At 35.3% G+C, this 26,965-nt stretch overlaps 1 protein-coding gene across 6 annotated transcripts in view; it reads left to right on the top strand.

Moving 5' to 3' along the window:
* The window catches only part of Qki (QKI, KH domain containing RNA binding), a 133,597-nt gene extending 109,663 nt beyond the window's left edge, over positions 1–23,934 (top strand). The window contains exons 5-8 of one of the 6 annotated variants that reach the window (XR_011369455.1): positions 12,017–12,104; positions 13,939–14,238; positions 16,222–17,071; positions 20,857–20,880. Coding sequence is in view for 5 of the 6 variants with exons in the window: in XM_070010998.1 (XP_069867099.1) it covers positions 12,017–12,104; positions 13,939–14,238; positions 16,997–17,071; positions 20,857–20,873 (480 nt within the window). In the remaining variant the exon portion in view is untranslated. The other 5 variants (XM_070010998.1, XM_070010999.1, XM_070011002.1 and 2 more) reach the window with 5 other exon arrangements.
* The last annotated feature ends 3,031 nt before the right edge of the window (positions 23,935–26,965 follow it).

Here is a 26,965-nt window from a genome sequence, read left to right as displayed (position 1 = left end):
TGTAGACCAGAGGAGCACAGAAAATTTGTCTGGAGAGGTCAGCAAAGTGAAGGCCCATTGGATAAGGACCTAAAGAACTTTAAGCAGGTCAGTTTGCTGTAAAGATGAAATTTCTTAGCAGTTCTGAAACAGGTGTGGAGAAATGGATAGAGAGGAGAAAGGAAAAGACTTGAGAAACATAAACCAAAAGAGAGAGCTGTCCTCTCACTTGAGTGTTTGGAATAATTTAAGACTCCTATAAGAGACTAGTAAAATTGAAAAAAAAAAAAGTTCCCTAAAAACCTTACACTATATCTTTTAGTTTTCTGTAACTGTAAATGGATGTATATTAATGTGCAATTGTAGCACTATTTCCATTGGTTAATCAGAATTTCTTCAAAGAAATAAATACAGCTTTGTTATCTAACACATGACTGTTAGAAGATGTTTTAATCATCTGCTGAATTTATTAAACAAATACTAATTTATGTGTTAAATACCAGGACCTTAACTGTAGACTTTAAACTGTAATCTCTCCTATAGTAAATGAAGAGATGTGCTCCTAAGAGGGTATGGTCAAACTCCACTCATGTTTAATTTTCCACAGGGTATTGGAACCAAAAGCATAATAACAAAGTTAGATTTTCTTCTGAGAATTTCAGGAGTCAGAGATTTTTGGGAAATCTGTTACAAAAGTAGAATATAAATAGAGTTACTGTACAGTTACACCAAATTCCTTCTACTTCCGGAACTGAACACTTGCCTTTCTATTCACTACTAACAAGATGTTTATTATTTATGTCAGATATTTAAAGATCTAGCCATCACAACAGTAATGTCAGATAAGACTAAGCTTTCGATACTGTAATTCTTATTCTTGCCTGGGTGTGTGAATACATAATGATATTTTCCAAAATGAAAAGTAATGCAGAGGTAACTTTTTAAAACTGTACATATTACCTGCACACACAAATATATAAGATGTAGTAAATACTAAAACTTGGCCATCTACACTTAGTAACTGCACTGTAGAATTTCTTTATGATTCCTTGGCTGGTGTGCTGTATGAGTAGTGCCAGGCACAGAGAGTGACCATCAGTTTACCATTTTTGTAGCCTTTGTGGAACTAGCATATTTCAATGCAATCTAGACAATAATAGATTTTTTGTGAAGTCGGAAATTGTAGTTCGTAAAGCCTGTTTCAGCCTCCACTCAAAGAACTAGCATTTTTTGGCCCATTCAGGGAGCAATTTTTATTTAGATTTAAAGGAGGGGAAAAAACACGCACTGGAATGCTAAAGGAACTTACTGTCACCTTTTACAGCAAACTAAGAATAGATGACAGGAGAAAAAGCATACCAGTTTTATTAATACACAGGCACAGGGAGTTAAAAAGAGTATAAAACTTAAAAGAGGGACCAGAGAATTGAAGCTTATTTTCATAGTAAACTTTAGAGCAGTAGTAAATTATTTTTAGGGACAATACATGGGCCCTCAGAACAGACAGGCTGGGACATCGTCAGGGCTCTGAGGGTCTTGCTAACTCGGGTTACCTCCAGTCCAGAGTTGGCTCAGTACATTTTTAGTATGTTCCTAGAAGGTCCCTACCAGTGAATTGTTTTAAATTCTCAACTTCTTTAACTATCTTTTTCTTTATTCTCTTGTTCTGTGAGTTCCCAGGAGAAGAAAATTTATCACTTTATTAAAGTATATCCAAAGAATATTGTTTATATAATCATATTTTTAAGGACTCATTATTTAAAAGATTGAATGATTATAGTATGAAAAACTATTTAGTTGCTTATTTAATAAAGACGTTATTACAACTATTAAAGGAAAAAGTCTCACTTTTGATAAAATGTAGCTGGTACTAAAAATGTTCCCTAGAAAAGTTAACATTTTCGATAATTCTTAAAACATAAGCTCCTAGATTTGGAATGATGCTATCTAAGCTTGTTTGTAAGTTTAATTTAGTTCAAAAGTTTTTTCTTTCAGTTCTTATGTAGTTCTATTACTAGATGACCTTCCAGCAGGATTTGGAGGCCTACTAGGTACTGCCAGTGCCCAGTACTTTAGGAGACAAAGGCTGACTTAGCTATGTAGAGCTGACCCTGGAACTGTGTAGACCCTACTTCAAGGGGAAAAAAATGATAGAATCACTATCCTTTACAACGTAAGAACTTACTGCTGTCACTTTAGTGACATATCACTGATAACTTTTTAGAAATGCACCAGTTGTGTAACCCTCTACTTTGCTATTCTCAACAGAGTTTGTGAGACATTTCTTGGTAGCCTCAGCATGCCCTGGCCTTTTCTCAGCATTTGTGTTAATCCTTTGTATATCTTAAACATTCCTCCTGACCTTGAAGTCACAGACTGTTTTTGTGGTGGCTTATCAGCTTCATTAGTTCTTTGTTAGAATCCTTTGGTCTATGGCTTAGAGAATTTTGATAGAATTCTCTGGTTCTAATATTGCTCTCCATGTTTTATTGTTTCCTCGATACTTTCCAATTTGCTTTTGCTGATAATTAAATTCATAGACAGAATCATTGTCACATTAGTGGAGATGTTCTTAATTTTCAGAAGATTTCAAAATACAAGCTGAACAGTAACCACAAAGAAAAGACATGGCCCAGACTCAAAATGACTGAGAAGGCTGCTAAATGTTAAGATTATAGGTTCTTAAGTAGAGGAGCTTGTTATGCATACACCTTTCCTATAAAGTGTGGTCCCACTAGTACTGAGGCCGTTGGCTCATGTATGGTCCTGCTTTTAGGTACAAGAACTAAAGAGATGATTCTTAGTTTCAGTTGTGCATTGACTCTTACTTTAGTAGTCAGCTCCTGTACTTTGCCTTTTTGCTATTTAAGGTGTATTTTAAGTGCTGTCTGGATTGGTCCTTGGCAAAAATAGGTTCACTACCTCTAGAGCAAGAACTGTAGGTACAGATGGCCAGGTCTTATCTGCCTTCACTCATAGAGGCCAGATGCTATCAGATGATTTGTAAATGAATGTCACCTTGCCTTCCTTTCCTTACTTTGTCCAGCATTAACCTGACTCTGAGGTTCAGTTTTAATTATTTGTATTGAAAATGGGTCTTTTGAAATAGCATGCAACAATAAAGGAAAAGTTAAGATGGGAAACATCCTTCATTGCCTTCAATGTCATCATGATGACTACATCCAAAAAAGGTTTCAATGTAAGTGAAAATGGCCGTAGTTACTTAAAATTGTGGTGTACCAATAGCTTTTCTATACTCTTTGAGATCATCAAGATTGTACTTCATAACTCAGAAATCTCAGCAGTATCTCCTAGGAGGAATATGGAGTTACTTTGAAGTGACCTGTAAGGAAGAAGGACATGCTATTGTTATCTCTGAAGTCTTGCAAAAACGACTGGGGTTAATTAAGTTTATCATAGATCTTCTTGGGAGAGTTCAGTACACATAGTTAACCTATCTACTTAAAACCTGTACTTGCTGGCATCTGTGGCTCATGTCAGTAATCTTAACTACTCAGAAGGCTGAGATCTTAAGATCACAGTTGAAAGCAAGGGAGTTGGAGGAGTTAACCACCAAAAAGTTGTAAGTGGAGCTATATGTATGGCTCAAGTGGTAGAGTGCTAGTCTTGAGCAAAATATGCTCAGGGACAGCATCCAGGCCCTCAGTTCAGGACTGGCACCAAATAAATAAATAAATCTTTTACTTAAACTAAATTACCTAGAAGTAGCAGTTGTCACAGAAAGATAACATAGACTTTTGTTGTGAATGAGGTTAGTGATATAAGAGGAGGGTTCATATATACCAATCTTAAAAATTCAGGTTGTAAAAATTATGATATAAGCCAGGCACCAGCAGCTTACACCTGTACTCCTAGCTACTCAGGTGGGTAAGATCTGAGGATCAAGGTTCAATGCCAGCCCAAGCAGAAAATCCTTAAGACTTTTATCCACGAGAAAACCTGAAGTCACACTATGCCTCAAAGTAGTAGAGCACTAGCTTTGAGCAAAAATGCTCAGGGACAGCACTGAAGTCCTAGTTCAAACCCCACAACCAACCAAAAACAACAACAACAGCAACAAATCACTTATCTCATATATATATATATATATATATATATATATATATATATATATATATATATATATACACACACACATACCGTGGAAAATGATTCATGTCTCAAAGAGGAAAAAAAATCTGTCCTATGCTACAGTGTGGGTAATTGTAATAACACTGTGCTGAGTGAAATAAGCTAGTCAGTCACAAAAAGGAAAGTATTACATGAGAGAGCTAAATAGAAATCATAGAGACAGGAGGTAGAACTGAGTGTCAGTGGTTGGGGTAGGTTTAACAGCTATAGTCAGTTTTGCAAAATAAAAAGATCTGTGGAGACAGATGCTTATGATGCTTATGACAATTAAGATGAACTTAATATGACTGCACTGTTGGCAGAAATGGCTTATGTTCTGTGCATTTTACCACAATAAAGAAAATTTTAATGTAAAAAAAATTCAGATGGTAGAAAATGGATATAGAGAGCCACTTGGCTTCTTACCACTCAGGAAAACAGAAAGCAGCTAAGTGTTTCAACTGATGGCAGCAACAGAGGAATTGAACTTGTACTGAGAACTGAGAAATAAAAAAGGGGGCAAGCCATCATTCAGATTTAGAAGTATTATAACCCTAGGGCTGGGACAGAGTAGAAGAGGTGAGTGCTGTTTGTAGCTCTTAGGCACTTTTTTTTTTTTTTTTTTTAAAGTTGAGTGTGCTGACACTGGGGGCCTGGGTGCTGTTCCTTAGCTTTTTTACTAAGTCTATTTTACCAGTTCAGCCATAACTCTACTTTTGGCTTTTTGATCTTTATAAAGTTCAAGAGTCTCATGGACTTTTCTTGCTCAAGCTGACTTGAGATCTTGAGATCTCACTCTTGAGAAAGCGATATGCCAGGTTGGAACAGACCTCTGGCATCTAATGGCTCAGCTGAGTCTGGAACCTGGAAGAGTAAACAGTAGCCAGCTAGTGCTGGCAGTTTGGTCTATACAATGAGGCTAGTTCTAGGGGTGCTGGGAACGAGATGTAGGAAGCTAGAGACCACTGTCTGGCAAGTGTAGAGCCGAAAAGAGCTCCACAGGCAGGGAACTGGCCCTTCTTCGCCCATCCATTTCTTCGGACTTGACTTAATATCCCACCCTTGTCTCATTTGAGAACCTTCTAGGAAAAAACAGCTGGCAAAATAGAAATACTTGTAGAACCCTAGACCAAGCATTTGAAAGCATATGGCAGATGAGTTTTAAACTTAATAACTACTGCATCATTTCAGAGAAATATTCTGAATTGTGAGAGCATAATTCTTCTACTGGCTTTACAGAATAAGTCAATTTAAGGTTCACCTGGCATCTCCATTTAGATGATAAAAATCAGGCATTTCAAACCTAACCTTTCAAGACAGAACTTGTGATTCCAACTGGTTTTTAATCTCATTAAATGGAATCATCTATTTTATTGATTAATGCAAAAAGTAAACATTCTTTATTTTCTCCTTTTCCCTTATTCCTTGCATCCCCCTGAGCATCAAGCCATGTGATTTCCAGTCTTACCTTACTCTAGCACAGTTCATTGTACTTTGTCCAGACAGTGAGGCCTGTGGCCACTGTCACAAATCTTATCCAGGTCTCCAGCAATCCACGTATCGGATAACAGGGTGATCCTTAAAGACAACTTTGTCACTCCCCTGTTTAAGACCTTTTATTTCAGTTAAGTTCTGACAAGACAGTTGATGGTGTTTATTAATACTAAAATCCTTTGTAAAATTTAGTCCCTATTTCTCTACTAATTTGTTAAGCTTGTATTCCCCCAGAAAGTTAGTTATATGTTTTTGATGTTTCAGAAAACCGTTTTTTAGCTGTTTAAGTTTGTAGAAAAGTAAGGACCCAAAAGTGGAAAAGATGAGATGCCACACACCCATGTGTGATGAATCCTCCTGTGTCCATCCACAGAAAGTAACATTGTTAAACTAGGATCATCAGAACAGTCTGCACTGTGAGAGAGAATATCATTTAGGGCTGGTGAAAGGTAGAATAAATGAGTTGTTTCTCTAGCCTGTCTAGAAAAGCACTAGGACTATTCTAAAGGGCCGTGAAAAAAAAATGTTTTGATTGCATAACTGTAAATCTGGCTAGTTAAATTGTTCAGTTTCTTGGGTGCTAAAACTATAGAGTTTGAACATCTCATAGGAAATCATTTGAGTTTTTAAAAAATAAAATGGTTTAGAAATACCCATTTTATTTTAGTTCTTTGTAGTAAGTAAATAATACATTGTCATAGTTTTCTGTGTATAATTTATAGTTTTCTTAAATTACTAATAACATGGCTTTTATCATTTCTAGTATGAGATATTCAGTGAAAAGATAATTGCACATGAAGGCATTGCATCATTGACAAAGATACAATGTAATTGTCAAATGGGAGGAGTTTGAATCCATGTACTTTGGTTTGGGAGCTAGTTTTGCAGTGTGGCCTTCTGCACCATGGGATAAGCTAGGCTGCCCAAGGCTCAGCCATAATACAGTCCCGCCTTCATTCTAAAGAACAAAAACACCTAGATGGGAGGCTTTGTATCTAGTTACTGAAAAGCATATAAATCCTTCTTTAAAATGTTAGAACTCTTTACTCTTATACATGGCCTATTTCTATCACTTTCACAGTTTAAGCATAGCTTATGACATACTTTCATCTTACTGTGAGGTAGGTTCAAGTTTAAAGTTATATACATCCTTAAATCTGTCATCTAATTATAAAACCCAGAAAGGATATTTACAATACATCTTTATCCCATTTAATATATTTTTCTATGTTATGAATGGATTGTTAAGTATGTTCTTTTAGACCCTATTAGAGATGTTATGTCATCTGTGGTATATTTTATTTCTGAAACTCTGTAAACCTCTAAATTTAATTTCAAGACACTTCTGTGATGCCTGAGGTTTTGGCTATTAGCAAGTGTTTATTTTTAGCCCTTGTGTCTCAAAAATGAAGTTGTTATTCATAGTGCTTTCTCTTCATAGCATATTTCCAATGTAATTCCTCTACTCTGTGACCCAGCAAAGCCACTGCTAGATAATTAGTTAAGATAAATGAAAAAACATACATTCACAAAAAAGTCTTGAATGGGTATTTTCATGGTGTCTTTATTTGCAGTGTCTCAGAATCAGAAATTGCCTGGGTATTTTCATGGTGTCTTTATTTGCAGTATCTCAGAATCAGAAATTGCCAAATGGCTGTAGCAGAAGCATTGATAAAATATTACTGAGCTATTAAAACAAATGTATTACTGCTATCCACAATATGGATGGAAGATTGACACAAAAGTTATATTTAATTTGTTTTGGGCAAATTGAATTTCAGTATGAGAGAAATCAGATGGTTGGTGTATGAGGTCCAAGGAGATTTGGTTATTGGGAATGTTTTATCTTGATGCCCATTCATAACAACCAATCCCAGTGTTGCACAAGGTAAATACTTAAGGAATGAGAAGGTGATTGCAGAGAATCTCTTGAATTGAGCAGCGTACCATATGACTTTATGACTGACCTTATACTGGTTGCATAAGAGCATTTTCCTTTGTTAAAGACCACCATAATGACAGTTTGCCTCATGAAGGTTAAACGTGTTTGTGACTTTGTCACTATCTCACAATACTGTGAAATTTGTGACGTTTATGTAATCACTTAATCATAATAGAAAATTATTTTAATTTAATGTTGCATGTAGTATGTTGGACCCCAATTGAGTTTCTATAAGTACCTTGGGAAATGTCTAAGTAAAACATACAACTTCAGGATATCATTTTTGATCAAAACTTAAAGAGAAATCTCAAGTCTTACTATAGAAGCTCTAGGACCTCTGAACCATAGAAAAAACTTAATTAACATACACCCTCAGTAGTATTCAGGTAGGAACATAGACCACACTTCCGCCAGGCATTACGGTGGAATCACCACTCCCATGTCTGCAGGTATTTTAGAATGAACTTCATTGTCTCTTAAGGCAAGAAGCCTCCGCTCTTGGAATACAGTGTTGGAAGGGTGGAACTCATACCATATCAAGCCCTCTGATTCAAGTTCAAATGCTAGTTCTGCCAACTGACTTTTGTGATTTTTCTGAGGAAGTGTTAGTATAGCCTTCTGTAGTGTACCAAGGCCTACCATATTGTCATGTTACTGTCACGCACAGTGACAACATCATCAGGTGGCTCAAACACCTGGTGAAAGGTTTGGTAGTTCAGTTGTTAATCTTTTTCACTGATTTCTGACCTGTTTTGTCTTGTAAAAGGTAAGACTGCTTATATGTACACTGGCAGGCCATACGTGTTTCTTGTTTTTTTTTTCCCCCTTGACACTGCATTATCAACTAAGGAGTAGTTGTTTTGGTTTATGTTTAATATCCAAAGAACGAGCTGAGTTCAGATATGTTTTTAATCATGTTCACTCTGTACCATATTGTCTTTTTCCTGGTTTTGATAGAGGTAAATTTGCCTTCTTGCTGATATTTTCCCATTTGCACTACTTCTTAGTTTGGCTGGAGATAAACATTTCTAAAATGTTTGTCTAGAGTATAATATGTAATATTTTTTATTCTTACTATAGATTTAAATTTATGTCAGCTCTTGAAAGGGAGATGTATTAGAATTTGAACTAAGGGCCTCTAAACATTGGCTCAGATTTCTTGCTCAGCTGGGCTCTACCACTTCATCCATACCTTCAGGTCTGCCTTTGGGGAGGGGTGGCTGGTAATGGGGCTGGATTTTTTTTTTTTTCCACAAGGCTGGCATCCTACCACATAAGCCACAGCTCCAGTTTCAGCTTTTTACTAGTTAATTGGAGGTAAGAGTCTCAGACTTGGGTATGGCCATGATCTCAGCCTCTTCAAGAGCTAGGGTGACCGGCCTGAGTCACCACTGCCATTTGCTCTGCTTTGTGATGGAATCTTACCACATTGTTTTGTCCCAACTGGCCTTGAACCATGATCTTCTTCATCTTAGCCTCCTGAGTAGCTAGGATTACAGATGTCAGTAACTAGTGCCTAGAAACTCTTGATGAATTTAAAATTCTAATACTATTATGTTTCATTAACAAATTTAATTGCATTTAATGATAATGGATTTTTAATTTTTCCCATTTACTATTTTTCATCTTCATACAAGTTGATGGGGCATAAACATACAATCATCCCAAATGTACACAGTATCTTCTTTCTGAATACTGCACAGTAGGCCTTTTAAAAGTTGTCAGTGACATGAATAAATATTATTTTCATAATGTTTTCACTTCTCTCTCTTTCTCTCTTTTTTTTTTTTTTTTTTTGCTCAGTCATGAGGTTTGAAATCTGGGCCTGGGCACTGTTCCTCAGCTCTTCAGCTCAATGCTAATACTCTACCACTTGAGCCACAGCTCCACTTCTGGTTTTCTGGTGGTTTATTGGAGATGAGAGTCTCACGGACTTTCCTGTCTGGCTGGCTTTGAACTGTGATCCTCCGATCTCAGCCTCCTGAGTAACTAGGATTACAGGTGTGAGCCAGCAGTACTTGGCTTTCACTTGTCATTTGTTAAATTACTGACCAGTTACATTCACTCCCAGTTAGAGCGTACTATTTCCTGTTTTTAATGCTGAAGACTCTTATGTTATCACAGTTGCAATGGAAAAGAAGGACTGAGAAGTTTACACTTGTCCTAGTTTTAAGAATCTGCAAGAAACAAAATTACATCAGAAAAATACATTATTGAGTCACTTTCTTTTAAAAAAATTTATTGTAAAGGTGATGTACAGGGCAGTTGCAGATGCATAAGTAATGAGTACATTTCTTTCTGAACAGTGTCACTGCTTCCCTCCTATTTTTCCCCAGTTTTTTCCCTCCAGATTCACCTCCCCCATGTTGTATAGTTCATTGTCAACATAGTGTCTACTGAGTATCACTGCTGCATTAGTTTACCCTTTGTCCTACAAACTATCTAAATATTAAATCCTGGGGACATGGTAAAAATTAAATTGAGAGGGACTTAAGTTCCATCCCTTCCACTGTGTTCAGACTTTGTTAGACATTCGAGATTTAGAAATAAAAGTTAAAATTTCCATGCCAATCATTTAAAGGGTAAAGCTCAGCAAATAATTTGGAGGTAAGTACATGGTGATAAGGCAGTGTGATAAATGATAAATAGATTCTACAGAACAGATGCCATTTAATGGACAAATGGATCCAGAGAATGTTTACACACACACACACACACACACACACACACACACACACACACACGTACACGTACACAATGAAATTTTACTCATCCAGAAGAATGATATGTTATTTTCAGGAAAATGGATGGACCTAGAAAAAAATGTTATGTGAGTCTCTAGAGAGACAAAAAAAAAAAACAACACGTGTTTTCTCTCATGTCAAAGTTGTGTGTGTGTGTGTGTGTGTGTGTGTGTGTGTGTGTGTGTGTGTGTGTAAAAGTTTGGCATATCCCAAGGAGGATTTAGTTGTGTAACTCCTTTGCACAATTACCTCATAGGTTAACAAAGTCAATACCAGGAAGCTGGAATATGTGTTTGTTGTTAGGGGGTATGTGGTCAAAGGAGGGCAGGCGAGTTCGTGGAAAGGTGGGCAAATGCAATCATATCCATTGTACATATGTAAAAATGGAACTAGATAAATGGGAGGGATGAGTGGGTTTGGGAGAGATGGGGAGAATTATCAAAGTGCTGACATTGATCGGTATGCATTGTATTCAGAAACTGACATGCTAAATTGAAACCCCTTTGTACAGCTATCTAAGGATAATGAGACAAGGAGGGGAAAGGAGGAAGGAAGGCGATCTCTCCAGTGAAGCTCACTTTGAGAGTATTGATATTGAACAGTAATTCTAAACTTCTATTCTGAAATCATATAATCTGCCCCCTAAAGAAAGGTAGGACATAGGATTTTGGAAAATGAGAGGGTGAGAATAACATGCAGAGGAGTATTGCATTGTAGGAAAAGTGTATAAATGTGCACACAATGGAGTGATATGGTTAATGTTAGGTTTGTGTGTGAAACAGTAAAAAATTAATTGGTCAACTGAAATGATAGTTTGAGGCCAGATCATAGAAAGCTTAATTTGTTTTACACTTTTTGATGGTAAAATTATGAAAGGGTTTGAGGTATGAGAATGTTGAGAAACATGGTTGTGTTTGCAGGTATTTAGTCTTGTCCACTCTGTATAGATTGTGTAGATTGTATATAAATTGAGTGATAGGTACCATTAGCAGAATGTTTCATTAATGACTAGAAAAGGCAGATGAATCTAAGGCGAATATGGAAGGCAAACATGTTCATGATCACAGATGATACTGGCTTATGTCTGTCTTAGTAGCATAGTTATTTAGTGCCTTTTTACTCTTTTAAATACTTCCATCATTTGCATAGTAAATCATGGTAGCCTTAGAGATAGAGGACCACCAGCTTACTCACACTTGCTAATTATATTGAAGGAGAATGGAGGTAGTGCATAAATAAACATGCAGAAATGCAAGTTTTTTAAATTGTATAAATTAATATTAGAGTTTCACTAAATTTTCCTTTTGTTGAGTTTAGATTTAAATATACTCACTTGAATGCCACAATGAAATTTTGTTTCATTTTGGCGTTATAAATGTATGTGTTTTTTTTTTTAATGATTCTGAGTTTTGGCCTATATATAACACATTCAGTTTTAAATTAAAGGATTTTAGGAGAACTATGTATCAATATAACTTGCCTTAAAATTACTTTTTCAAATAGATATGTAGCTGGTGACTACTGGGAGCATATTACGTAGAACATACTATCACTGAGGAAAACACAGGATTCATAATGTCAAAATCCTTGGTGTTTCCATCTTTCTTTTTCTGATTGGAACCACTGGCTATAGTAACATTTTCTATTGTAAGTCAAAGTTTCTATAGATACATGTGGATGTATGTGGATAGCCACTAATGCTTCTGCTCTTGTGTTTCTCTTACAGGCAGAAGGAGAGGATAGCCTGAAGAAGATGCAGCTGATGGAGCTTGCCATTCTGAATGGCACCTACAGAGATGCCAACATTAAATCACGTAAGAATGAGGCTGAGGCCCAGGCTTACAGCTGTCTCAGCTGTTTTGTCTATAGACCTTTGTACTTTTTGGCATCATAGCACATGAACAGTTAGATTGACAAATTAAAGTAAACTATATCATTTAATATGAGACCAACAGTTCCCCCCCCCTTTTTTTGGAGGGTATCTATTATGGATCTTAAACTGAGGACCTGGCAGTTGTCCTTGAGCCTCTCTATATTCAAGGCTAGCACGCTATATTAATTGAGCCACAGCACCACTTCCAGTTTTTGAGTGGTGAATTTGGAGATACGAGTTTATTGGGGACTTTTCCTGCCAGGGCTGGCTTCAAACCACCATCTCAGATCTCAGCTTCCTGAGGAGCTAGGATTACATGTGTGAGCCACCAGCACCTAGCCCAACAGTCCCATTTTTAATACGGTAATGAACTATAGCCCTCTCGGTTTTATTTTTTATGTTATTTTAGCACCAGTCCTGGGACTTGAAATCAGAACCTGGGTGCTGTCTGAGTTTTTGTGCTCAAGTATAAGAAGCACACCTCTTTTTCTCGTTTTCTGGTGATTAATTGGAGATAAGTATCTCATGGACTTTCCTTTCATGGGCTGTCTTTGACATGATCCTCAGATATCAGCCTCTTGACTAGCTAGGATTATAGGTGTGAGCCAACAGTACCTGGCAGCCCTTGGCTTTATTTTATGCTAGCATATGAAAGTTTTGAATTTGTAAGTTTTTATTGTTCAGATGAAATTTCAACCTTTAAATTCAAAGGTGTCTTTGAAGAAATGTCTTTTTCTGTTAACTACATAGATAAGGCTTTCAGTTTACTTTGTTGTACTTAATGTAGAAGACAGAATGTATCTGACTGAAATGGCCCTTCTGTTAAGTTCTTTTCCTTCCCCTGGCTTGCATGTTTCCTCTCCAGTATTTTTTTCCCTATTAAGTTCAGATGTGAGTTCACAGAGATCAATGTGTGGGGAATATTATACTCTATTCCCCTTGGTGGACTTGTACATCAAAGTTTTCCCCATGCATATTTTTATAAGGTATTGAGAGGAGGGATAGCTTTTATAAGCTATTGAAAAGATAGCTTTTTATATTAAAAAAAAGAACTGATGTGAAATTTGTCATTTCAAACAACCTAAGATTTACTTGCTATTTATATGAAAGTAATACCATATTTAAAATAATACTTTTTTAAGGAAACTCTCAAATGTTAGCTAACACAGTCAGTTTAGAAGTAGTTACTTTACAAGTGGTTGACTACAGTTAACTCATGAGAAGTGAGAATATCGTTAATAGTCATGAGTTTAGAAAGAGGATGTTTTGTACTGTTATGAAGTAATTACTAAAGATTCAGTTTATTTGCATCTAGTGGTTATTTGCCTTACTATCATAAAAAAATGTTTTATTGGAACTCAAGTTACACTGTAGAATGTACCAAGACTGGGTTTCTGTGGACTCTTAACTACACATTTTTTATAACATCTTTTAATACAAATGTTTTCCTATGCTTTTGCATGCACCTTTAGTCTCATTAAATCTTATAAACATATATCAGATACAGGAACTAAATATAACATTTTGGTAGTCTCATTCACTTTTTTATAGTGCCTTATTTTTTTGCACATTCTTAATCTGATTGGGAAAGGGAAGCTGATTGCATTTGATTGGTGTACTTTGGCATTTTTGTGTGATCAGTGCATGTACTAATGATTTCCTTTTATTTTTCTCCTTTCCTGCTTTTTCCTTTCTTTTCCCTACTCCCCTCTCATTTTCCCATATTTTATACTGCTATCCCTATACTTCTTTCTAAATTTCTTTGCTTACTGTAGCAGCCCTTGCCTTTTCTCTTGCAGCAACTGCCCAGGCTGCTCCAAGGATCATTACTGGGCCTGCGCCTGTCCTCCCACCAGCTGCCCTGCGTACGCCTACGCCAGCTGGCCCTACCATAATGCCTTTGATCAGACAAATACAGACCGCTGTCATGCCAAACGGAACTCCTCACCCAACTGCTGCAATAGTCCCTCCAGGGCCCGAGGCTGGGTTAATCTACACGCCCTATGAATACCCCTATACATTGGCACCAGCTACGTCAATCCTTGAGTACCCTATTGAGCCCAGTGGTGTATTAGGTAAGTGCTTGTGTTTAGGTGCTTAACACGTTCTTGATAGATTTTGTTGCCCCAGACTTTGACTTTTTTTTTTTTTGCAGTTTTAGAGAGGCAAGATAAGTTTTCATTAGGAAATGCTAAAAACTGAATCTGATTTTATTTCAGCTTCTCACAATTTTCTTACTAAGTAACTGCACCTAATATTTGTGCAGATTCTCTTTGATAACTTATATTCACCTCAGTTGGACAAATTTGTTGTGTACATTTTAAACAGGAAATACTTCACATTTGACATTACTGCAATTCTTGAGTTTTATTTTGGTTCCACCCATGTCATTAGTTCCACCTCCCAAAGATTTCTTTGTTTTTGTAGAGGTAATTAATTGCCAGCTGAAATTTAAAGTTCTGTGTAGAGCTATTTTTGAGATTTCTATAGTGTTTATATTATTGTGCCTTTACATATATGTGATAAATTAAAATGGGACCAGGTTAATGCTTGTTGCCTTAAAAGGTTTTTAAATTGATGTCTTCTGAGTCTTAGTTAACATTAAACATAACTGATACTCCTGATTTCAGCAATACATTGTGGAATAGATGAATAAATTCTTCATTACTAAATTAGTCACACTGGAGGCAGAAATTAAAAGTCTTACTGTAAACGCTTGGTTTTACATGAACAAAAAGTGGTGTGCTTGAAAAAGACATTACTGATGCCTTTTTTTTATAGAGTGGATTGAAATGCCAGTCATGCCTGATATTTCAGCCCATTGACTTGCTGGATGAAGGACTAGAATACAGCAGCTGTTATAACACGACCAGTCAATGTGGAACAAACTGTTTCCCTGCAACCCCTTTGTTTTACCAGACAGATTCTTTGAACACTTTTTTCCTGAATTGTATATGACCTTGGTGCTGCATGCATTCTGTTGACTTTCAGGACTTTGATCTTTTAAAGAGTCCCCCCCCCCCCCAGCAATAATACTGATTTATAAACAAATTGAAGATCTTTAATGAACTTGGACATTAAGATTTAAACTTGAAAATTCATTGTTCAGTTAAAGAAAGCCACAATGCTCTGTATGTTATCTGTGTGTGTGCATGCATTCAGGTGCCTTTTGTTTTATGAACAAATACATTTTGTTGTACATGTTTTCCATCTACATCATTGTATAAAGTAATTACAGGTCAGAATTATACCACAGAACTGTTGATTGGAACGCTTGTTTCTGTTGCTCATTTCTTGAAGCATTTTTAAAATAACATGTAACCTATAACCTTATTTTTAAGTTTTTCTTCCTATTAATACCCTATCCTGTGGCCCTGTGCATGCTCTCCTCCTCCCCCCAAGAACTCCTCTCTGCTGCACCCACAGCATCTGTTCCTGAGGAGTTAGAACTCTTGACTTCTTACAGGTCTGGGGCTGTTAGCCACCAGCTGCTATTGCATTATTTTCAATGCAAGATCTCTTTGGTTTTGCCATTGAATTATACTTGTATATGGTTAGCTTATCTAAAATGACAAAGGGGTGATCAACCAGTTTACTGCTTAGAAACATCAAGAGGCACTGCTATAAAATTTGTTTCTCCTTGCGAAACATGTTTCTCTTTTGTTGGAAAAAAATTTTAATGATAAAATCTTGACTATTAGGCAAAGTTAAGAGTAAAATGCATAGATACATAACATTCATAAGGTGATTAATAATAAATACTAAATGAAAAATATCTCATAACCAATGTTATCTCTCCTGTTGCCACCTAAGCAGTAAAGCATGATATTGACCCCCTAGAGGACTGAGGAAATTATTTAAAATTGCTAAGTTACAATATAAATTTGCACACAGATAACATGCATGCTATGTATCATATCTCATGCTCAATTATTTTAAAAGAAGCAGTGCCCTTCAAAACAGATGCAGACAAGTGTGTTGGTGGTGGTGAGGAGATTGGTATTAGCATCAAGTCTTCATTGATGACTAATTTTTAATTCCGTTCCTTTTATCTTTAGGTATGGCTTTCCCAACGAAAGGCTAAGAATTCAAGAACGGTCTTAACCGAGCCCTCATCAGATCTGAATTTAACAAATGCTTAGTCTCAGCAGCCTCCGGGGAAAAAGCTTAGCCTAGCAGTCAGTGACTTACTTGCACTTTTTGCACATAGATATAAAGTAAAATTATGTTATTAATTTGGTTTAGTCTGTAATACTACAAAGTAACGGTAATTTATAAAGGAGTGTACAGGAGTATACTGACTGCTAAGTGTACTACACTGTTTGCTTTACTAATCACCTAATTCATTGCAGTTCATACTTATTGACTCAAAGTTTAAAACCACAATCTGTAGGCTTTAAGAATGGCTTTTAAACTTTCTTAAGTGATAAACTCTGGAAGTGGTCTTAAGGTTAGCACATAATTGTCAGCATTAAACGTGGCATTATTTAAGTAGTCCTACTGCAAGAAAGGCACTTCAGTGAATATGTGACTAGTAAAGCGCAAATATGTTTGGATCTAATAAGAGCTGATGAAATGCTGTAACTTGGGGATTGTAAATGAATGGATAAGATAGGTTAAGGCCAACATGTTTGAAATGAATGCAATATTAATAGATACATAGACTATACATGACATTACAGTTAATTTTAAAACTACTGTGCCTTAACATGTTTCTTAAAACAAACTTTTGTAGTAAACGAACATTTGAAATCCATTTTGATAAACCTGCTGTTAATGTGTTTCCCATTATGTATGTTTCTAACTCTGTCTTGGTAATTGCAATCTAACTAGGTGCGGTGGCTACTAAAGTTCGAAGGCACGATGTGCGTGTCCATCCTTACCAAAGGATTGTGACCGCAGACCGAGGTTAGTTTAGTTCTGCAGTTCTTGTTTATAAGAGATGCGTTGGATGTCCATAAAATTTGCAACACCACACCTGGTGGAAAAAAAAAAAAAAACTGTTTACCTGAATACCATTTCTTTTCCTTTTGGAAATTCATTTTAACAATTCACAGATTTAAGGGCTGGGGTGGGTTTTTTCCTTCCTTCATATTTTGACTTATTAAATCTATTATTATATGCTATGATTTATTCCTACTAAAACGTAAATTAGCCAATTTGGGAAATCTACTAAATTTGTATGTTGCCTTTAACTATTTTTAATAATTACTTTTGCTAAATTTTGCCTTTTTATTGTTCCAAAATTTGGGGTTGGTATTGCAAAATGACTGAATGGATGGTGCTTTATTGAAAGAAGTAAAGGAATATATGCCTCCTGTGTACTTTTGGAGAAAACTGAAGATTTAGTTTCAATTTTCTTTACTACAAGAAAACCTTTGAGCCACTGTATAAACACAAGAGTGTAGATGCCAAGTACTTAGCTGAAATCAACAGGTCAGGACTGTGAAGATACTGTCATGTAGTTGGACATTTTAATGTAAATTAGAAAATCAGTTCCCTTTTATTCTTACATTCTCTTGCCAAAATGGATCCTTTGATCTTTGTCATTTGCTGCTAAAATATATTATCTGAAGGTAAACCATCTCCTGAAGTTCTGTGGTATATGAAATCCTTTTTGACTAACCTGTGACTAGAACATAAGTCTTCATTTTTCTCCTTTTCAACATTTTCAATTTGTGTCCTATATATACCCTTGGACCCTTTATTATAAAGTATTTATGCTCATGAGGAGTGTTATTTTCGGTTTATTGACATTGTTTTTTGTTGATGTTTTTAAGTTTGTTTTCAGCATGAGATGGTAGGAAAAGATTTTTTTTTTAAATTATGGCACATTTATTACCTATTAATTAAATTAATCAAAAAACCCTAATTATGGGGAAATAACGAGTTTATACTCTACTATACATCCTCGATGAAAGACCTATCCTGCTTTACCTGGTTATCTTGAACGCTGATCATAAATACTGGACTGGACACAGCTGATGATGTCATTAGAAATGCCTTTCCAAAGATGCTTGATAATATTTCATACATGCATGATTAAAGAGCCTCTGAAGACGTTTTAAAACTAATGTATACATTATTTGTAGTCATTTTTTCAGTGAATAGACTCCATACCCAGCAGTTTTCCATTAACATATAGTACTTGTTGGCAGATGTGCCAAGTGTGAGCATACAAACTTCTCTTAGAGTGGAGTCACTAGGATTTGAAGCTATATTCATACTGTTAATGTCTAAAGTAGTTCTACAGAGTTTTTTAAAGTATTTTTTCTTTAGTTAATTGTTACTCCCTGTATACTATTAGGACATTTCTCATAGTTTTGTTTTAACACACTAATTATTGGGTTTCTTAATCCAGTTCCTTTAGATAGTTGGAAGATACTAAAGGAAGATTATATTCTATTTCGAAAATGACAACACATTCCATGCATGGCTCTTATTTGTATTTAATTGGTTTTTATTAATTCACATTTTAATTTAGAATGCAATGTCAGCAAACCGAAATGCTAATTTTTAAAAATAAGTAATGGAATACTTATAGACTTAATTTCACTATGCACTCATGGGTCTAAGGAGATGCCTGAAGTCCTTCACTTAGATATTTTATGATACTACTGTTTTCTCTATTTTTGAGGTTTCTTTCATAGTTTCAAAACATTGTTTTGAAGAGGAGATTATTATAAGCATTCACTTGATGCAAGGAAAGTTAGTCTTACACATATAACCATGTAATTCTGTATGAGCCTAAAAGTAACTACATGGTTGACAAATACCTTGTTCTTACTAAAAATAAGCCCACCTCTTTACATACTTCAAACCTGAATTTGAAACTTACAAAAGACCAACTGACTTTATTTGTATTGAACTGTAAGTGATTTTGCACAATTGATATACCTGTATGTACTATAAAAGGCCAAGACTTGGCAGAGGGTATATTCTAGGTATATATATATAAATTGATTGTTTGCTTTGTTCACACTCAAAAGAAACATCAGAAAATTTTCTGATTAGTGATTTATAAAAAATATAATAAGATACTTAAACATTTTTGCTCAAAAATTTAATTAGAAGCCAAAAAAGCTTTAAAGATTCCATATATGTTGAAGAATCTGTGAAAAGGTAGTGTGACTATATCATGTTAAATATTTGTTTCCTCTTTTGATTTGGAATAGCATTTTTAAATAAAGTTCCACTTCATTTTTAAGAAATTCAGAAGTGATTTAGTCACATGAAGGATATGGCATTTTTTTGGTAGTAGTCACTAACTGTCCTAAATAAATGATTGATTGAAGAGACTTTTCATTCTGTGAAGGTAAATCAGTCCATTAAACATATGATTTGAAACCCGGTAGACATTACACCTGCTGGGTTTTGATTTTCAAAGTGGCACAGAATCTCATGTTGCACTGAATACCATTTCATTCACATCTCCTCTGCCTTAGTTGCAATGGCAACAGTACAGAAAATTCTGTTTAAACCTCAGAATATAGTAGAAATAATTAAGCTGTTGAATGAGTCTTAAAAACTGTACTACTGTTAAGTGGACCAAGTTTGGTGAAGCAGAAGGTGACAGGTTGCTTAAGGAAGGGACAACTCAAGGACATTGGGAATAATGACTTTTCCACTTGAGAACTACTTTTATGTTTTACTGTAATTTTTTTAAATTTTTTGTTCTTTTTGTTATTTTGCAAAGGAAAATAGTATTTACAGGTGGCTTCTTTTAAAATATAAAATTATAAAGCAGGAATGTATATGAAATGTCAGATTTTATTGTATTTGCAGAGTATTAGCTTTGAAATTGAGTAAAGAAAGCTGTTTGTAGTTTTAAAATGCCTTATTGGTATCAGTTAGAAATTACTTCTATTTTTTGATGTACTTAGAGCTCTTTGAGATATAGAATTTTAAATGGCAGGATTTTACAGTGTTTACATGCAAGTGCATTTTATAAGTGTTCTATATGTGTAAAATAGTATTTTCAACTGGAAAGCGTTGGCCAGGGCCAAAGGCCTGGCCTTTTTCTGGTTCCCATGATGTTGCCTACACTGCTAGACTACAGTATTGCTTTGTATCATGAGGCCAAGAAACTTCATGTTGTTTGTAAATAGAATAATTGAAAAAGCAATAAACATTTATTGAACAAAAGAAACCTTGTTTGGCCCAGAGTTTATGTTGAACCAAATTGTTCATAGAAATTTTAAGTATCTTTAGATTCATTTCTGTTGATCATCAATTATTAATAATCACATCCATCATTAATAGTTGCTTTATTGCTTGCATCTGAGAGAATACTAATGCTTAATAGCAGTCAGATACTGATAACTGCACTGACTGTTCAAAATTCTGTATACCAAACCTATTTATTCATTGTTGTTTTCCAATTCCTTCATTGACTGCTACTAACTATTAGTTGTTAGTTGTATTTTATTTCTATTTTTTTCTGTTAACAAGTTGATTTTTTTTTGTGGGAGTGGGCTCTTCTTCATTTGTTCAAATCATGATATGAAATTGTCATGATTTTTATTGTATTCTGTAGATGGTGTCAATCAGTTTGTCAGAGTTAAACATGCTTTTTTTTAATTAGTTGTGATTAGTTTTTCATGTTGTCATTAAGCCGTCACTAGCTGAAACTAATCTCTTCTCTATCTTTTCTTTTCTTTTTTTTGTTTTGTTTTTTGTTTCTAACCACCCAGCCGCCACCGGCAACTAACCTATGACCTTCTGACCTCTGAACTCTTCACCCAATGATGACCTGACCATGCCTGCCTGCTGATCAGTTAACTGGTAATCGCCTTTGCTTGCCTGTCGTCAGTGCAGCGAGCTGAGGCACTTGTCCGTTCGTCTTACCATCTAACCAAACAAAAGACAAAGAAATTGTCCTCCAACTCAGCTTTTTTTTTCCCTCCCTTGTTTGGGTGAAAGTGGTTCTAGAACCTGCACTGAATAGTAGTAAAGCAATAAGGCCCAGTTCATCCCACAGCACTGATCATCTTTCAATGTCCTACCCTAAGCGAACGGTAAGAAGAAAGGGAGACAGATGGCCCTTAACTACTCAAATGACAGAGGCAGTTACTGTGAGAGACTCTAGGAATCTTTTTCTTCCCATAGCGAAGTCAAAGCTCTCTCTGAATGTACTGTGTGGTGGTGCATCATGCATGAACCTTTGGTCAGGGATGTCATTGGTGAAGTGATTTCACAAAGTATTCAAAATTTGATATGCTGTTTAGTCACTACTATGCCCTCAAAGGGCAGAAGTTGCAGCCTTTTTTTTTTATATTGCCTGCCAAAATTTGAAGTATTAGAAGAAATTGTGCCATGAGACAAAAACTTATTGAGGAGTTTTAAAAAGTAATACAAACAGCAAAACTGCAACACTATTTTTAAAAAGATAACTATCTCAGTTAAAATTACTGAACCATTATTTTACACCTCCTTAAATATTTGAGAACAAGGTACATGCATTATGTGTCACATTACTGGGCAAACTGTTCAAGTATTTTTTTTAAACTTCCCTGTATAGAAAAAAAAATCATTAAGGATGTAAAAGCCATGCTTGCCTATTTGCTGTATACATGTAATGAAATTGTAGATAAAGTGTAGTGCATTGAAACAAATGAACAAAAAGTAGATACTTTTACTATACAAGGGTGCTGGTGCAGAAAAAAATATATATATTTTTGGAAATGTAGCATTTTATACTTTCAAGTGTTATAAAAAAAAGAAAAAGAACAAAGAAACCCTTTATTTCATTAAATAATTTTTTCTGGTGGTTGTCAAGAAACAAAAGACCAAAAGAGCCTTTTTGTCTTTCTTTTTTTATTTTTTAAGTATTGGAATAAGTCTAAAGAAAAGAAAGTGCCTTATTTTCCTTCATGGTCATTTAGTCAAGTGTCTTGTAAGATCAGCTCCTCCCTCAGAATAAAAGTTAATGCATGCTACTCAGTCGCCCAGTATGTGAAAGAAGATATGAGGGGAGGTTAAATGAGTTGATGGTTTGAATTATATGATTTGTGCCACGTTACCTTGATGCAAATTTGCCAAATCTGATACTGTGAAAAATTTAATAACTTTTCTTAGGTTTGAATAGTAAGTTTTAAAGTGTCATTCTTTTAAAAATCATAATTGAGTACTTTTGGTTATTATAGTCTGTAATATTAGCCCAGAGGATTCTGAGAGAAAAATTATGTTAGATCTGAACACCATTTTACAGACAAAATTAGAGCTTTATTTTCTTTGGCAAAGAGGGGATAAATTGGATTCTTTTTTTCTTACAAATTGGAGATAATAGTACACCTACCAAACTTTTCCACAGAAATTTTCCTTTGCGATTTTCATTCTGAAAAACGGTATTTTTAAGTGATCCACATTGAATCCGACTTCTTTATCTCATACCAGATCACTTGTGTAGCCCATCTCTCTGCTGGCTTTAGTAGTTGCCCCTACATGCACACATTTTTGTCCCTCCTTACAAGAATGTGAAAAACTAGCATTATTGTGCATATAATATGGAACTGCATTTCAGTTTGAGCTTCCAGTTTCTCGTGAAGTTCAAACCATTTTGTAGTTGGAGTGATTGGTGTGCGAAGCCTGCATCTAAACACTTGAGTGAATAACCATTAACTGCTCAGTACCAGATGTGGCAAATCTCAAGTGATGGTGGATCCCCAGCTCATCAACTCGGGCCTTCTTTCATACCTTCTCAGCTCCACAGTCACGGTCAGCAGGAAGCTCAGTGGGCACCTTCAAGGTGACCTCTATCATCTTGTCTCACTTGGAACCGTTTTCAGTTTATTTACTATGCAATAGACATTGCTTCGTACTCAGCTAGCTTTGGTTTAATGTGCCACTGCTTTGTCTTTCTGTTACACATACAGTTGTTTTGATTTATTTACGATATATGCTGTGCCATTTTGATTTTTATTTTGTTTGGTTGGTTAAATAAATTTGCGACACTCAAACACTTGAGGTGATAGTATAAAAACAATACCAGTATTTGATTCAGTCTCATCTCAACTGTGTTATACCTGGACATTTTAGATGTTTATCAAAGGTCTTTTATGGGGAAGAAAGTAAATGTATGAAACAATAAATGTGTGACATTTATGAGTAATGTTGGCTCTGAACAAACTTTTGAAAACTTAGTTGACAAAATTTTGGATCAACTGAAAAAAAAGCATGACTTTTGAAATCTCTGAATGCCTTGGTTCTCAGTATTATCATTCTTTATTGAATTTATTTCTTATTAAAGTATGTAGTTTTTAAGACTTTTCGGACAGTATTATGTAATTTTTTTAGTGTGGGTAGATGGGAGTGTCGCTTGTATGTTACCGTACAGCTGACATGTATTTTTTGTCTATTCTTTATTATCTTAGTAGTTTCATGCTATGTATGTACCATAACCAACCTATTGCCTATGAGAAACATGTAAGATAATGTATTTACAGCCATTGTTACAAGTTTATAATGTATTTTTCTATCTTGTTTTATATGTATGTTATATAACATTCAAAAAGAATTTTTTTCTTGATTGAGAAAAGGATACAAATGCAAAATCCACAATTTTGATAACTGAAAATTGCCAATTGTTTTGCAGTACTTTATTATATTGGGTGTCTTGTCTTTCTTGGGCTTTTAGTTAGCTAATGAATGAATACATTAGACACTTTGGGTTTTAGTTGGGATTTTACATAGCTTGCATTTTAATTCTTTGGTTCTTTGCTGTTTCTATTAACCCATAGCATTATTTTAATAAATGTTATAATACCAACCTACTAACTCTGGACTATGTCTGTTTATTAACCTTACATGTTTAGTGAAAATAAACAAAGACGAAAGAATGTAAAGTCTTGAGTTACTGGACTAACCTGGAGAACGTGACCACCGATAACATAGTGTGACTTGTTTTTCTGTTGTTTGTTAGCTGACAGTCCTGCACACTACTGTTAGATGACTTTGGTTACTCTAGCCTTTGATCTTGGGGGATAGGTCAGTAGATAATGGGAACAAAATGGCATTCTCCTAGTCGTGCCACCTGCCATTTCAGCACCTGCGTTACTAATTCCATATTTTTCTTATTTTTTCTTCTCCAAAATAATCACTGTCTGCTCACAGCTTAGTGTACAGGAATTTGTTGCAATTATACATACATCTTGAGAAACCAGTTTGATTCATTGTAGAACCATTTATTTTAACTTGCTTAAGTAGGTAATTTTATGATCACATAAATCAAAGAATCTGTTGAGATTTTTCTTTCAACTGGACTTTGTTTCTTGAAGCATTGAACTTGTTTAGACAACCGCTCCTATTAGAGGAACTTCATATATATGGAAGGCCAGAGGCAGATTGGGTCTGTTTCTCCTGAAAGTCAGAAAGAAATGAGTGATGGGTCAGCATGGGGCAGCCCACCTCCTTATCTAGGCCCAAGGGGGGTACTATGGAACTTTACCACCGGGGTTCTTTCTAGTTCGTCACCTTCCAAAACACTATAACATCAGTAGAAGAAATTGAAGGGGGAAGAACACTGGAATTTGAAATTACATGATTAGTTTCTTGTATGAAATTAAATTTAAAGGAGATTCTTTAAATACCATTATGCTTTTCTGGGTCACAACCTATGTAAATGAACCTCTAATTGTGACTTTTTTAACTCTGGTGCGTTCTTGTGTCACAGATTGGTAATTGCCTTTCCTGTGAAGCTGTTCTGCATAATAAAAAATTCTCAGGATGAATTTTTATTTGTAAATAATGGTTTGTTTCTGTAAAATATATTTGTTGAGTTATAAAATTTAGGGCTGAAATGAGTTACATGTAGTAGATGTAATAATTCTATCACACAAGAATGTCAGTTCTACCAAACCAGACTTTAACCTTCATATGTATTTGGATGCGTATATGAAATGTACAGTATACTGATGACAGATTTAATTGCTCTTGAGATGGTCATTTTGGATCATGTCAACAAATAAGTTATTTGATGGAAGAGTACTGCTGTCAATTAGATCTTGAGTATGATACTATCTGTAAAAGTTCCCATCACCATAGCAAGTTTGTATTCTGGGAAAATTTGAAGACGCCTGTCCAGTTGCTATTATACAAGTTGTCATAATACTATGTCACTTAAATTTCTATGCCTATAATATTCTTTGAAGCCTGTGAATGCAGTCTTGTCTCATTTTCAATTTAGGATATTACATGTAATTGTCATCTTTCCTGTTGAAGACACTGTAAAAGAGAATTTTAAAGGGGAAATACCATTGCAGATCTCATGTTTATACAAGTTGCAGTAGTAATAAACATAAAACTACCAAATTGCTACAAGGGAAAATTCTAGAGTATGTTTATTGTTTGATTCTGTTACTTGAAAAAATGATTCATGGGTGAGGTTTTAGCCAAAAGATGGGTTAGGTGATATACCTAGATAAACATTTTTTTTTCTGTAGGAAAAGGTCAAGGGAAACCCAGGATGAGAATGGTTTTCACATACACATTGTAGTGCAATAGCAGCTCCACATGTGGACCCAAGTGAGGGGTGCTGAGAACGCCCTGTCCAAAGTGAAGACACGTCTACACACAGTAGATAGTTAGCTAAGGTTTTCTAAGTACGAGATAAGTATGATGGCCCGGGTTTTCTCATACAGCGAAGTATATGCTAAATGTAAGCGAAGTTGTTCCTTGCCAAACCAGAAACTTGGATAAGTGACTGGACTATGCTGCAGCATCATGTTCCCTTGTTGTCTGTTGGTTATTCCTTGATAAAAGCTAGTGTGACACCATTCCCAGCAAGTTCTTTTTGCAGGATGAGATGTGGCCAAATGAGAATCCACAACTAAGAATTACTCTTAGGAAACATTTTGGCCTCATATTTTTTAAATACATTGGATAAATTTTATGTTGTTACAACTCCTTTAATAACTTTAAATGAGAAGAATAGTTTTAATTCGTTTTATAGACAATACTATTTTAGGAATACTAGTGGTACCTGTAATTGTATCTCTGATTTCTTCAATAAGAAATTACTTAAGTTGAAAAGGCTTTTGTTTTGAAGACATTTAACTTATATGGACACCTGGTATCCAGTGCTAAGTCAGACTGGTTGAACTACAGCACTGATGCATTCCTTGATCAGGGTTGGGAAAAGGAGGAGTGATTAACTCACGGTAGGTAGAAGTTGTGGTAAGTAGAGCAGAATAATACATAACTCATTGTGGGAAGATCTAAACCCCCAAGGTAAAAATTCTCTTTAAAAAAGTGCTAATACTAAGTTTCGATTACCAAATACTGTGTCTTCGGTGGCATATATTATAGTGGTGTGTGTAAAACTTGGGAGAATTTGCATATACATAATTTAAATTGCGTATGTGAGAGTGAGAATAGGTTTTTCTAGATTACATGTGAATGGAGAAATTGACTGAATGAGTGCAATGCAGTAAGTCGGTGGGAAGCATGCCTGTCCTGCATCTGTGCAAGCCAGTCCCCAAACGCTCTTTCTGCACCCTCCCAGTGTAAATAGAATAAAGTGCACATTTTAATTTTTTTCTAGTATTTTAACTATTAAAAAAATTGGATATTCTGAAATTCTAATATTAACTAAAAGAGAGTATTTGCTTTAATTTCAGTGATTAAAAGAAGGCAATCATTAAACAGACATCTACAGTGTTCCTCATTTGGACTGCAGCCAAGGTAGTTACCATCCCTATTTAATCCTTAAGAAAGACTGGTACAAAGTCTTTAAATGTAAGAAAGATGATTGAGATGTAACTCAGTTTGTAGAGTGCTTGTTTATCATGCATGTTTGGTCTCCAG

Source organism: Dipodomys merriami, unplaced genomic scaffold (genome assembly GCF_024711535.1).
Source record: "Dipodomys merriami isolate MVZ:Mamm:240054 unplaced genomic scaffold, mDipMer1.0.p SCAF_8, whole genome shotgun sequence".
NCBI classification, from domain to species: Eukaryota; Metazoa; Chordata; class Mammalia; order Rodentia; family Heteromyidae; genus Dipodomys; species Dipodomys merriami.
Note: the sequence above shows the minus strand (reverse complement) of the source record. Positions and strands in the feature narration are given on the sequence as shown.